Here is a 15597-nt window from a genome sequence, read left to right on the forward strand (position 1 = left end):
TAGTTTTAGGTTAAGTGTATTACAGAGATTAGTGGGGAAAGAAATTTTAAGCAGCAGCAGTGCCTGGGAAGAATCATTCTAATAGCTCTAATGGACAGCGATAAGGGGATATTTCTCAGTCTGTTTACAAGAGACATTAGACTTGCCTATTTAAGATAAGGCCCGTGCTATCTTATGAGTAATCAGTTTGGCAAACTCAAATAGGTAATAACTGTGATGCAAAATGGCCCAAGTATCACTTGAAGAAAGCTCATAATAAAATAGAGAAATTCAAAAGGAATATGAGCTACAGTTGTGATCAGGGGAAACATCAGGAAAATATGTATGTAGATGGTTATTGAAGAAAGGAAAGGCTACTCTCCACATGGAAATAATGGGAGGTGTTTCATAATTTACAGAATACAATTCAAAAGAACATTTTCTAATTTTTAATAAATATTTATAGAATAAAATGCTTTGGAAGTCATCTCATCTGCCCAAATAGATGAAAAATTATGAAAAACAATTGTTATAAGTCTTATCAGCCTTATGAGCCTTATAAATCCAGAGATTACAAATACTCTTTACTTAGGAAAAAGATCCCTCCATGGTGACTACATTTCATCCCTAACACCATGCTGCTAGGCATTTCCATCCCTTCTTTTGGCCCGCCATTATTAAGGAGGAGAAAGGGAAGGAACAGAGTCAAAACCACAGAAAAGTTCTATTGAAACCTTCATGGAAATAGAATAAAAGTGTTCCCTGTATTTGGTAACAAGAGATTGCAAATGAGTGATCTCCACCAAAGCAAGTGAAGCCAATTATTTCCTCATGATCAATAATCTGTTTTTCTGATTCTATACCATGTGCATGACCTGTTGAATAGTAAATTAATTCAATAGGCAGAGATTAGACAGTAATTTTCATTCTTCTTAGGGTATTAAAACTGACCCTAAATGATTTGCTTCAAATTCCCTCAGTAAGTTAAGTTGAATATCTAGACTTCAAAGTTATTTTGATTTTAAAATGGATGCTACATATTGGGCCTCTCCATTCCAAGGATGTTTTGAAAAACAAAATCTATGAGAAACTATTTAGGACACATACTTCTGGGCTTTATTGATTAACACATCTACTTTTGTTAGCCATTTCCTTCTGTATCACTCTTAACTGCTTTACCACCAGTGTTGTTATGTTTTGGTTATCTGGTCACAATTGTGCTTTATAAATATATATAAAAGGCTGCTGCCTTTTGACCTTTTATAAGCATACTTAGGAAGACAAACTTTAAAATGTGCCATATTTTCTTCAACTAAATTTGACAGTATAATTTTCCTAAAGTTGGAAAGGAACCCCAATTGGCTCTCTAATCTCTTATTCTAGGCAAAGCTACCCAAAAGAGTAAATCAAAGCTTTCTTTGGAGTAAAGCCAGAAGTAAATGTTTTTTATGTGCAAACTATAAAGACTTCAGGTCCCTTAGTAATCCATCTAAATAACCTCCAAATTATCAAGTTACCAAGAGACCTCATGTATTAGCTATTTATTGCCACAATAATCAGTAATGCTGTGTGAAATAATCTACCTCAAAATTTAGGCATAAGACTATACACATTAATTTTGTTCATGTGTTTATAGATTAGCTGAGCAGTTGTGGCTTGGGCTGGGCATGGCTAGTCTTACTCATTTGTCTAGATGAACTAGTAAGTGAGCTGGGAATGGCTGATCTAAGATGGCCTCACCTCTGATGGCTCTCCTCCACGTGGCTTCTGAAATTCCAGGAGGCTAGCCTGGACTAATTGCCATGGAAGAGGCAGGGTTCAGAGAGCATGAGCACAAGCATGAATGTGCATGCACCTGCTGAAGATTGCAAGGCCTCTTGAGGTCGAGGCTCAGAACTGGAGCAATATCACTTTTGCCATGTCACTGGCCAAAGCCACAGACATCCAGGCACAAGGGGGTGGGACTAGAACCCACCTATTGATGGGAGGAGCTAGAAATTACATTGCATAAAGGATGAATATAGGCAAGGATAAGAATTGCAGTCACTTTACAGTCAACTTACTAAAACCTCATTTAGTCTTTTTTTCAGAGTAATATATTAATGATGCTTTCCCCTCCTTCCCTTTATGGACTCTGGTAACAATAACGACTCATTTATCGCTACAAAATATAACTTCAAGAAAGCTGTTGTTAAATTTATGTCAAAGTATGCTGAGATTAAACAGCAAGTTGAGATTTTAATTAAGAGCACATGGAGTTGGAAAATACTGATTTTGTGACTTTAGGAAAAGAAAGGTCATTAATGCTACCTTACATACTAGACAAAATGAATATATACAATTAAGAATTATATAGCTTATGTTGTTTTTTATATTTGAGTTTACTATCTATATATTTAGAGTCTATAATAATTGATAAACTATCAAAAATATTTTATTGAAAAAGAAACTCCCATGAACCTTTCAAATGAACCATTTATTAAATCAGATTGTTATTCTTAACAGTTATGTAAGTTACATGTATGTTTAAGTCAGTGTATTTCACATGGAAAAAGTTTAAACTTCTATAGGCAAGCAAAATCATACCACACAATATAGAACTGGGAAGGGAGAATTGCTAAACACTCAAATAAGGCAAGTATTTAAAAACAATGAAACAATAATTTTAAAAAATCAAGCATTCCTTTAAGATAATTCAACACTACAAGCTATATGTACTTTCTGAGTGTAATCATATAATCAAGGCAGTGTTTCTTCTTTTAAACATCAGGAAATGGAATAAGGCTCATTAACAGACACAGCTGCCCTCAAGAGTCCAATCTCAGTTGCTTTCTTTAAATTAAAATTCACAAAGTGCACAATTAAGATATATCAAAAAACGGAATCTGCTACTCTAATAGCTGTCCATGCTTAATACTTAGTGGTTTATTTGACCAAATCATGTCTTTTCAGGGGAAAAAAGAAGATAAGCCACTGTAGAACATTTAGCTTGAAATGTATGCTAATATTTTTTCTTAGAACTCAAAAATTAAGGAGGAAAAGAGTTATTTATAATAAGGAAAAGAAAGCAAAACACTAGAATGACCAAACATTTTCCAAGAACAAGCACCACAAAGAACATTTGCATTCAGTTTTGTAATATTTATCGATGCATTTTTCTTATTCCAACCAATCTACTTCATCAAATTCTGAATCATCTTCTGAATCACTATATTCCACAGCAATACGGCGAGACAAGATGGTGGCAACATCATTTTCAATGCGTTCATGTTTAGCTTCCTGTTCACGCTGTTCTTCTACTTTGCGCAGCTGAATACCTAATATAATAAATCCAAATCATTAAGTATTTTAGACTGAAACACTAGATACTAGATATTATTAGTTTTTCTGTACTAAAATCAAATACACATGAGAAATGCTCACAGGAAAATAAAAAGCAAGACCTAGTTGTTCTGGGTGAGTCCAATGATCTGGAGAGTAGGTGTTGCAACTCTGCTGAAATTCAGGATGGACAACACCCATACCAAGGAACAGAGTGTCTGCAACTGCAAGCAAGAGAGCTCCATCCATCTGCCCCACAGGATCTAAGTTCCCTCTCAATTAGAAGCATAGTGGGCGCCACCATCCCCAAATCCTCAAGACTAGGAAATGAACAATAGACTAAAGTAGACTTATTATTATTCTAGCAATGGAAGATCTCTTATCATTGATGTAAAAGGCAATGGTGACCAGAGGTTCTGAGGGAGGGGAGAAAGAAGAATAGGGGTAATATGGGGGCATTTTCAGGACATTAGATTTGTCCTACATAACATTGTAGTGATGGACATAGGCCATTGTATATTTTGTCATAACTTATAAAACCGTGTGGGACAAAGTGTAAACTACAATGCAAACTGTAGTCCATGCTTAGTAGCAATGCTTCGATATGGGTTTAACAATTATAAAATGTACCCACTAATGAAGGATGTTGTTAATGTGGGAAAGTGTGGGAGGGGGAGGGAGTGGGGCATATGGGAATCCTTATATTTTTTATGTAACGTTTATGTAATCTAAAGCTTCTTTAAAAATTGAAAAAAAATTATATAAAAAAGCAAGATTAAAAATTTTGAAGAAACCATATTTAATAAGGCATTAAATCTTTCATTACATTTTCATCTGTGATATTCGTTACTGAAACTTGCCAGATATCCCAGTGGATATCTATAGTCTATTTATCCATTATGGCCTACTGTGACTCCCTGTTCATCATCCCTCACAAAAAGTTAACTGGGTGATATATTTCTTCTATTATCTCTATAGTCAAATAAATTAGATGTTGTTTAGTGCATTTTCAGCAGCTTCATTCTCCCAGTATTGAGGGAAGTGCACATTATTTATCCTATACTCACAGTGCCTACCATATAATAGTTACTTAGGAAATGTTGACTGAATAAATGAATGAAGAATTCTTTCCTTTGTTACTAAAGGAAGAAATTTAATCCTTCATAGTCACCTAGTAGAGAGTGTCACCGATACACCAAATGGACGGCCTTAACACTGAAGAAAACACCAGTTTTAAAGGAGCTAATACACATATTAAACATTATACAAAGGGTTTTAGCTAAATTTTCTATAACATTTAGCTTTGATACTTTCAATTTCTCATTTATTCAATGAACATTTTAAGAATCCCTACTAAGCATCAAAATAAAATGCTAAATATGCTGTATTTTCTTGAAAATGATTTAAAATATAGATTGGATATAATTTTCTTTCTAAAGGTCATTTGTGCAAAATATAACCATCTAAAATTTTACAAATGAGGAACACATTATCTCAAATATTTATAAAGTTTCTAATGCTATTGTAGCAATGCTTTCGATGGCTCTGAGAAAATTACCTTTTCGTATTGCTTCCAGAAGTACACTCCTGGCATCACTGATTACAGGTAGGGTTGATGGATGACGCTTTGGCTCAGAAGCAGGTATAACTTGTGATGGAGGAGATGGAGGCATTAGTGGAACATGGGGACCTGGGGCAGTAGATGGAGTTGGATGTATCCCAGAGGGAGGATGAGCAAGAGCTGCAACTGTGACAGGTGATGATGGCCGAATGCCAGGAGGAGGCAGAGGAGGAGGTGGTGGGGGTGGAGGCAGCCCCTGGACTTCACCCTGTGGGAGTGGATGAACTGGTACAGTCTCACACACTGGGGCAGCTCTAGCTACTGGTGGAGAGGGCTGTACTAGAGGAGGTGCAATTGGAGGAGGAGCTGGGTGAAGAACTCCAGGAGCAATCTGAAGAGGAGCTGGAGGGGGTGGTACTGCTGGAGCTTGCAGAGCAGTAGCTGGAGGTGGAGGTGGGGGAGGTACTGGTGGGGGAGGAGTCGAAGTCATTGAAGCTCTTAATGAAGAAGTTGACAAGGCAGATGGAAGAGGTGGTGGAGGAGGTGGAGGAGTAGGGCTCACAAACACAGGTGTCCTGCCTGTAGCCGGTGACTGAGGGCGATTTTCTATCAAACCTGTAGTGGAACTGAAAGGACAAGGAGATTCTAGCAAGTTATTAAAAGAGAAAAACCTAACCAACAAAATATAAATGACTGTCAGTAAATATAATAAAGTCATCGTATTAGTATGTTCCTATAGAAATTATAAATTCTTCAGCAGAATTTAGAATGAAATCAGAACAAAAAGTATACCAAATGAAAATTAATAGGTAGTGCTTTGGTTTGTAATTTTCTAATGGTCTCATCCTCTCATTCAACTTTCACATAAACCCAAGCATCTTTATGCTTACTTTAATAAATAAAAAGCTCTATTCTTTACCGTAATATGAGTCTCTGTAGTGACTCAACATTGATCATATTACAATACTTATAGTAATACTTGTGACCAAAACAATGATGTATTTATATTGAAGCTATTAAAACTCAAAAGGCACTTTAGATAAATCAATGACAACTAATTAGAAACCACAATAGGAAACTTATGGCTCTCTTCCTGCCTAGAGTGGAACATCAGAAGAATCAGCATAGAAGGTTAATATTTTAACTGAAAATTGTAAAGTTGATCTTTATTTCTCTTAAGAAATAGGAACACTTGTTCTTTCTTGGTAGGAATGTAAGATGGTATAACTTTTGGTGGAAAACAGTTTGGTGATTCCTCAGAAAGTTAAGAATAAAATTACCATATGACCTAGCAATCCCATTTCTAGGTATATACCCAAAAGAACTGAAAGCAGGCACACAAAGAGATATTTGCATAAACATATTTATAGCATTATTCAAAACAGCCAAAAGAAGCAATCCAAGTGCCCATCAACAGATGAATGGATAAACAAAATGCAGTAAAAACATAGAATGGAATATTATTCAGCTATAAAAAGGAATGAAGTTTTGATACATGTAACAACATGGATGAACCCCAAAGACGTCATGTTGAGTGTTATAAGCCAGACACAAAAGAACAAGTATTTTATTCTTTCACTAATATGGTATAATTAGAATATGCAAATTCATAGAGTAAAAAACTAGAATACAGGTTACCAAGGGCAGGGATGGAGGCAGGTAATGAGAAGTTAAGGCTTAATTGGTAGGGAGTTTCTATTTGGGGTGATGGAAAAGTTTTGGTAATGAATGGTGGTGATGGTAGCACAACACTGTGAACATAATTAACAAAACTGAATAATATATTTGAATGTGGTTAAAAGGGGAAATTTAGGTTGTATATGTTACTAGAATAAAAAATAAAAAAACCCATAGGATTTTATAGCAGTGAACCCTAATGTAAATTTAAAAATTAATTGTATAATTATAATAATACTGTATCATCAATAGTAGCAAAGGTACCACATTAATACTAACTATTAATAATAGGGAATACTGTGTGTATGAGGGAGTTATATGGGAACTATATAATTTCTACATGGTTTTTCTGTAAACCTCCACTTCTCTATTAAAAACATTATAATTTGGATAAAAATCAACAGAATTAAACTTCAAAACAGCTTTACTAAAGGAGTAATAGGAGCAATTGGCTCTTCTATCTCAAATTCTTAGGAGTATTTCTCTTAATATCAAATTAATATTTATAACCACGTCTTTGGTTTCTATTCCTTAGCCCCTTACGGGTCTATTGTTCTATCACAATTTAAAAATTTCCCCATAGCTTTATTAATACACTGCACACATCATGTACCTGATAACAAAGCTATACCCTAATGAAATACACTTTATTCTTTAAAGTAAATTATTAGATGAATTTTTCTAGGAGAATGTGTCAGCTCTCATCAGAGGCTAACAAATTACGGCCTACAGGCAAAATTTCACCTGCTCCCTGTTTTAATAGCCATATTCATTCCTTTACATATAGTCTATGGCAGCTTTCATGCAACAAAGGCAGAGTTGCGTAGTTGTGACAGATGGCATTATGACCCACAAAGCCTAAAACATTTACTAAGTGGTCCTTAAAAGAAAACATTGTTGACCCCTGAGATAAAACATTATGAGCTTGTCCCAACATACCTGATACAGGTGGGTATGGGTTTCACATCTCCTGCTCCATGCATTGGTGGAGGTGGAGGTGGTTCATGTGGTCTGACTAAGACTCTTTCCTCAGCTCTAGTCAGAAGATCACTCATCTGACTAAATGGCAAGGCAGAAAGTGAGTAAGATCCATCCATATGATCCACATAAGTCTGAGGTCTAAAAAATATATATACAATATCAGTGCATTTTTCTTCAATTATTGGCAAAATAAAATGTTCAACCTCAGAAGTTTAAGGCTTAATTTTTTAATGCAAATATTTTAACCACTCTTAAATATTTCTTTCAGAAATATATATATACATAAATTCTGCCTTTAAATCAAAGAATGCTGCTCATAATGCAACTTTTCCCAACTGATTCAGCTTTTTATGATGACCATCAGTTATGATATTATTTTATAATAGAATTCTAACTCAAGTCACAAGGATGGAAAATATTATACATACAATCTTATTAACAAGACAATAAAACAATTTTTAACAAGTTATGTTCAAAACTATATGTCTCTATTTCATTTTTTTCTTTACAAGAAGTCAGATACCAGTGACAGAAAGCTGAAGAATATAAAAACTGGGATTTTCTACCACTAAGATATCTTATTGCTCTCTTAAACCTAAGTGTTGTATCCAGGGAGAAAGGCATTCCTACTACTAGCACCACAGAGATAGCCAGTTATGTCGTTTTTGGATTTTTGGTGTTTGCCAAGATGATAGGATACTTAAGAAAGCAGCATGTGGCTTACAATTAGCTTCAGGCAAAATTTTAGATACCTTAAGCATGCAGGAGTTTATAAATATTTACTGATGGTAATACATTCTGAAGACGAAGCTAGATTTAACAGATGTGCATAGAACACATTAGAAATTACTATATTTTGACTACTGGGTGAGATAAATAAATACCTTTATTACTTAACAGTAGTAAGAATAAGATGTTTGTCTATAGATTATAAATTTTTACACAATCTCAATTTTCTTAATCTCTTTCTTTTAGAAATGCACCTAAACAGTATTTCTCACATGTACAGATTTCCTAATATAGTCCAAGATATTTCACACTTATGGCCTACTAATTTATATGTATTATGCAAAAGAAAACACTAAGCTCTTTTCCATTCAAAACATCACTACAATAGGGAAGTGGCTGTGGCTCAATTGTTTGGGCTTCCATCTACCATATGTGAACCCAGGGCCTCCTAGGGCCTCCTTGTGAAAGCAAGGCCTCACATCCCAGGGCCTCCTTGTGAAAGCAAGCTGGCCCATGTCCGCAGAGAGCTGACTGCCCACAGCTGCAGAGAACTGGCACAGCAAGATGACGCAACAAAGGGAGACAAGCAGACACGGAAGAATGTGCAGGGAATGGACACAGAGAGCAGACAGCAAGCAAGCCGCAAGGGGGGGGGGGATTAAATAAATAATAAATCTTGACAAAAATATATATTAAAAAAAACCCCACATCACTACAACTATACACAAATTTATTCTCGGAGACCAGTACATGTTTGCTATGGTAGTATGTTACTTAGAAAGTGTCTATGACTACTAAGAAAGAAAAAGGATCTATTTTATATTTCTGCAAAAGGGGTAAGCAATTTTGTTTAAAGCCCTGTTATATCCAAGGTGGGGGGCATGGCACACAAAGGAAGTCAGGGGAAAAGAAAAGAAACAAAAACAACTCCTTCTCAACTACTATTTTATATACATTGAATCAATAATACTTCAAAAATATTTCCAGACCCCAATATTCTCTTATGAAATTCTAGCAAAATTTTAGACTCTGCTTGAACTATTGAGAGGGAATTGGGACTTCATATGAAAGCTAAAACAATCCTGATGATCATCAATCCCCAACCCTTTCTTTCTACAGATAATGAAACTCAGGAATGAAAATGATCAGCCCAAAGTTAAACTTCAGTAGTTTGACAGTGTCAGTTTTCAAAACCATCTCTTAATAAGAGTCTGTTGGTTCAGCAGTTCAGGATCTAAGACTTAGAACTATTAATACAAAAATTACAAATAAGCCAATGTTTTATCAGTAATTAAAAAAAAAGAAAAGAAACCTTGTTTCAAAATGAGAGGCTGGACCATTAGCAACTTCAATATGCTTATGTAAGAGATTAGCATCGTCTTCAGCCAGTTCAGGACCTTGGGCCAACTTCTGCCATTCTCTCCGCCTGTCATGAGGTGCTCTTGGCACTTTTTCTGGTTCATGAGGACGATCTAGATTTTTCTGCTGTAACAAATGTATTAAAAGAAAGACATGTTGAAGTGCTAAGTTTTAAAAAAGAGGTTATAACAATCAAAAAAAATTCTAACATCAATATTGAGAAAGACAATGTCATCATAACATAGCAAAAACAATGCATAGACAGTTCATTTGCATATTCAGAGTTCTATCTTAGTTGGTTTGTAAACTCAGTTTCTTGTCATGTTTTTTAACCCCTGATTTGAACTGATGCACAAATTGAAAATAGTATGCCTAAGTAATAAAATATGAGGTCACACAAAGTCCTTTCAGGTGAAATACCAACATTGTTCCCACATCTATTAATTTGCTGTGATGAGTGAAATTTCTACCTTTTAAGGGCACTGTCTACCTCTAAACAAAACCTGACTAGTTATTAAGGTCATGTTTTCTGGGAAGTGATCAATTAGCTAGTTAACACTTTGGAAAAATCCCAATTATTCAATTAACCCACAGTAACTTTGTCACCAGACAGAAAACAGGGTCTTTGAAAAATAGAAAAAAGACTGATTGTAATTGGGGTTGAAAGCATAGAAAGGTCTACAGTGCATTTAACTCTATGCCCAAGAGGCCAAGCAGACAATGTACATGAATAAAACTGGCTAGGTATAAGACAGGGCTTGAAGCGAACTAAACAGGCATCTCTAACTTAACATATTCCAGTTCAAAAATTTTAAAATCATCTTTTGTCAAACATAAAGATTATGCTTTTAGATGCATCAGTTTGCAAACTCTGGCTAGAAAACTGGGATACTGTCTAACACAGAATATAATAAATATGAGGGAATTAGGGGGAAAAAGGGAGAAAGTAGGCATAGCTAGAGGAGAAACAGGGATGATGAAGACTTGCTTCCTTCATAATTTTGCCTAAATCCAACTTTGGTTCCTCCTTCTATATTTTCAATTATCATTAACATGGAATAAATTGGACTGGTTTTAATTTTATTAGAAAACAGAAAATGACAAACACAACAGACAGATACAGGAATTAAGTGAGAATAAAATAACCTCTCCATAATATTTAGGATAAACTTCGTGGTAAGGAAACATTAGCTTTATCTACTTTACCAATATCTGCATATTTTTCCTTTGTTCCTTCTTACCAGAATGCCTTTCTCTTCCCTGGTCCACTTAATTTCTATCTGATCTTCATTATAAGCTTGTTGGAAGTGTTTTCTACCCTGCCCCTGGCTAAAGAAGGTGCTATTTTGTGCTACCAAAAATATGTATGTGAACCTCTGTCATGGCACTTACGTTATAATAATCTAATTGTTCATCTGGCCCCTGTTAGACTGTGATCTTCCTGTGTGATTTTAAAGACTTCAGTATTTGACTAAATTGACTCAATGGAATAAAACTGTCAAAGTACAGGATTAATAAAGATCCATATATGCAACAAAACATAGATATACAAAAACAACTTCAATTTTTTGAATCTCTTGAAATACCTTCTGTTTCCTCTTTTCCTTCCTCTTATCCTCTGTATCTTGCAACATTTTTTCTTTCCAAAGATCAAAGAAATATGAAGGATTGGTATAAAACTTCAAACCTTCTTTACCATCATCTCTGAAATAAATTATCAATTAAAATAAAATGCTAGTAAGACCTTGAAAAGCTACCTGAATAGAAATAATTTTACTGAAATGTTTCTTTTGCATTAATTAAAAAAAAAACACATAAAAATATTGCCAAAATAAACTTGAATAAAGCATCAATAGAAAATTTCTTACAAATCAAATAGGGAACTAAGGAAAATGGAAAACCAGACACTTTTCAGAGTTAGTGTTAATAATTTAAAGTACAGCTGAACAATTTTCACCTTTAACTTCTCCTGCTGAATACCAAATGTTCTAAAGTCTTTGGCAAATTTCAATAATTACAAATAGTTTTACCAAAGATAAAAGTCTAAAAGGGCAATAATATCATTTAGAATAGAGAAATTTTACAGAGTCTCTGCCAATATTCTAATTTATTATCCTCCCAAATTCAGAAGATCTTCCCTAATAATCATTCTAGTAGTACCATTTATGTCAAATGACTTGCATATGACTTAGTTTCAAGTAACTATTTGAATATCATTTTGTTCAGTATATGTACTGTGCATCTTAAATTACTCATTCAACAAATCATGTGAAGGTACTCTAAAGAAAGGCTGAATAATTTGAAATTTTATTTTAAATGGTAAAAAACACTTCTAAAATATATAGTATATGATCATTATGTAAAAATTTAATGCATACAGATCAAGACTAGATGAGAACAAGCAAAAATGATAACAATTATTTTGTTAGTGTGGTAGAATTTTGAGCTATTTTTTATTTTCCACTTAATTAAAAATGAAATTAAAAAGACAATAACAACTCCTTGTCCCTACATATTAATAAATATGGCTTTTCTTAGTAATAGTTATTAAAACATCTCTCTTGAGGAGATCTTGTCTTTTGGATGCCAGAGCCTTGGAAAGTTATCTGGTGAATAAAATAAAGGTATTATAAAGGTGGTAGATGGGGAGTGGTCTCTATGTTGGCCAGAAGCCAAATGAAATAAATGCTTGGGACCTCCTCAAAATTAAAAACTTTTATGTTTCCAAAGAGTTTGTCAAGAAAGTGAAAAAGCAGTCTACTCAATGGGAGAAAATATTTGATAAGGGTCTAATATCCAGCATATATAAAGAAATTCTACACCTCAAAAATAAAAAGACAAACAACCCATTTAAAAATCAGCCAAGAGATTTGAATAGATACTTCTCCAAAGAAGAAATACAAATGGCTAAAAAGTGCATGAAAAGATGCTCAACATCACTAGCTATTAGGGAAATGTAAATCAAAACTATAGTGAGATATCATCTTATACCTATTAGAATGGGGCTATTAAAAAAACAGAGAACTACAAGTGTTGGAGAGGATGTAGAAAAAAGGGAACACTCATCCACTGCTGGTGGGAATGTAGAATGGTGTGGCCATTGTGGAGGACAGTTTGGAGGTTCCTCAGGAAGCTAACTACAGAACTGCCATATGATCCAGCAATCCTACTACTAGGTATATACCCAGAAGAATTGAAAGCAGGGACACGAACAGATACATGCACACCAATGTTCATAGTGGCATTATTCGCTATTGCCAAAAGCTAGAGCAACCCAAGTGTCCATCAACAGATGAATGGATAAGCAAAATGTGGTATATACACACCATGGAAGATTACTCAGCTATAAGAAGGAAAGAAGTTTTGACACATGTGACAACAAGGATGAATCTCTAAAACCTTATATTTAGTGAAGTAAGCTAGTCTAAAGGACAAATATTACATGACCTCACTGATGACCTAAACATATTGAGCAGATTCACAGAGACAGAGCTTGGAATATAGGTTACCAGGAGACAGAAAGGGAGTAGAGACTGGTGAGCCAATGCTGAATATGGACAGAACCTATGATAAGGTATAAGGGGGTGGTTTGGCAGTGGATGGAGGTGATGGTGGTGCTGAGATATGAGTGGGGCTGATGGTGCTGGAGTGTGCAGGTGAGCAAGGTTGGGGGGCCAGTTGGACTATCCATGGAACTAGGGGGAGGGCTGGAGGAACAGGTGAACTCTGGGGACATGGAGGTCTATGTTTGAAAACAGAATTGTGGGAATGTCCTTTTGTCTAATATGGCACGGGAGGGTCACTTGTGCAAGGTGTTAGTTGTGGGGAAATATATGGGAAAGGGTGCACCTGGGGCATGCTTCTATGGAATATGAATGCATTCATCTTGCCATAGGGTGTTATTTCAGTGGGTAGAGAACCAAAAAATAAACACAATATTAAACTCCCATCCTGGGGAGTCTTACTATGTTCTCAAATAGAGGGGCAAGAATCTCTTGAATACATAGGCAGTGCCTAATAAAAGAAAATAGACCAGTATTTCAAGCCCTCAATATTAATGCCTGTAACTATGAAGCTTACCCTTGTAAAACTGAAACTTAGCCCAATAATAACTATTCCAATAATAACTATTGCCTAAGAGTTCCTCCTGAAAAACTTGTTGCTCAAATGTGCCCTTTCTCTAAGCCAAACTCAACAAATAAGCACACTACCTCCCCCTACTCCTGCCCAGTGTGGGACATGACTCCCAGGGATGAGCCTCCCTGGCACCAAGGCATTAATACCAAGTACCAACCAGTGATGCCTTTGGAAAAAGACCTTGACCAAAAGGGGAAACATCAAATACAAACGAATTTTTACAGCAGAGATTTCAAAATGGGTCAGGAAGTCATTCCAAAGGTTATGCTTATGCATGTCTCAAGCAGATCTCAGTAACTGCCACTGTAAACAAACTTCAAATAGGGATGTTTCTGAGGGCTCTAGAGTCATCCAGACACTATAGGCAAAGCAAACAATTCATTGAAATCAGCACGCTGTTGATGGGCCTTATGCCATTGGGGAAATAGGTTGTCATATATTTATAAATGTCCCTGTACATGATTCTTCTGCCCTTTTTACTTGAACCTATAATTAGCACTATACCCATTAAATATATGTCCCAGAAGCTTAACTCTTCAATCTGCTCATATGCCTGTTGAGCCCTGAATCTCAGCAGAGTTGCAGCCAATACCTACTCTCCGGTTCATCGACTCACCCAGGACAACTAACAAAATGATGATGATGGACAACTCCCATCCCAAAAAACAGAGAGTATCTACAACTGCAAACAAAACAGTTCCTTCCTTCTGTCCCATAAGATCTAAGTCCCTTCTCAATCTGAGTCAGAGCAGGTATCACCATGCTAAAATCCTCAAAGTTGAGGAATGAATAAACCTAAGGGGGGAATGCAACCATGGACAAAGTAAGCTTATTAATATTGTAGTAATGGAAGAACATATAACATTGTTATAAAGATAGTCATTACCAGAGGTTCTGAGGGGAGGGGAGGGAATTATAGGTAGAACATAGAGCATTTTTAGGCCATTGGAATCAAGTATAAACCACAATATAGTAGGGGAAGATGTGGGCGAGGGAGGTACATGGGAATCCCTTCTACTTTTGATGTAACTTTTCTGTAATCTAATACCACTTTAAAAATAAAGTTTATTACATATTTTTTAAAAAGTAATAAAGGTCTGATAAATGATTTTAAAAAAAGAATGCTTGGGGACATAGCATTTAAATGAAGACCACTACCTACTCGAACTTGAAGTCTAAGATAAATAATACATTTTCTTATATATTAACCTACTGACCTATAAGGAGTTAGGATATTGAGAGGTGGAGGCTGTTCACAAACATCATATGTCTCCTGTAATGGAATAGGCAAAGTCTTGCGGTCAAAAAGCTGCTGATCTTGAATTGTAGAACTTCGGAAAGCTTTCCTCATTGTTATATCTTGCAAAGACACTAAAACAAAAATAAAAATGCATTTTGCTTAATTTTATAAAGACAATTTAACATAAAGACAAATTCACACATAGTATTTGTTTGGAAGTCAACATAGCTTAAGAGGTTGGGTCCCTAGCAGTTTATGAATCAGGAACCGTATTTTAAATACTCTAGCATTACATCCCATAGTATTTGAGGTTTTTTTTTTCATTCAGATGGATGTTAATGCAACTTTTGATTTCTAAGGTGCAGAAGGCCCTAAATGACATCTGAAGCATATCTATGTTTGCCACCAAACACATCATTTTCTTCACTCTACCTGCCACCTCTAGCCCCACCAACTTGGATTCTCATCTTCCTTTTTTCTTAAATATTTTTTCTACCTCCCTTTATACTGTTTCCTTAACTGAGATATATAACTGAAGGAATTATTTAGTTATTAGTTGCATTGTGGGCCCTTGACCTCTATGCCATATATCCTATAAATATGCTATATTATG

General features: G+C 35.3%; 1 protein-coding gene across 5 annotated transcripts in view; it reads right to left on the reverse strand.

Annotated features, from left to right (window-relative positions):
* Positions 1-2436: 2436 nt before the first annotated feature.
* WASF1 (WASP family member 1) overlaps positions 2437-15597 on the reverse strand; it is a 123449-nt gene continuing 110288 nt past the window's right edge. For all 5 annotated transcript variants that reach the window (XM_058307280.2, XM_012518564.3, XM_058307281.1 and 2 more), the window contains 6 exons: positions 14962-15115; positions 11194-11311; positions 9561-9733; positions 7478-7657; positions 4859-5487; positions 2437-3296 (listed from right to left, as the gene is read on the reverse strand). In XM_058307280.2, the coding sequence (XP_058163263.1) occupies positions 3139-3296; positions 4859-5487; positions 7478-7657; positions 9561-9733; positions 11194-11311; positions 14962-15115 (1412 nt within the window). In that variant the 3' untranslated portion in view covers positions 2437-3138. The remainder of the gene's footprint in view (positions 3297-4858; positions 5488-7477; positions 7658-9560; positions 9734-11193; positions 11312-14961; positions 15116-15597) is intronic.

This window comes from Dasypus novemcinctus, chromosome 11, assembly GCF_030445035.2.
Source record: "Dasypus novemcinctus isolate mDasNov1 chromosome 11, mDasNov1.1.hap2, whole genome shotgun sequence".
Lineage (NCBI taxonomy): Eukaryota > Metazoa > Chordata > Mammalia > Cingulata > Dasypodidae > Dasypus > Dasypus novemcinctus.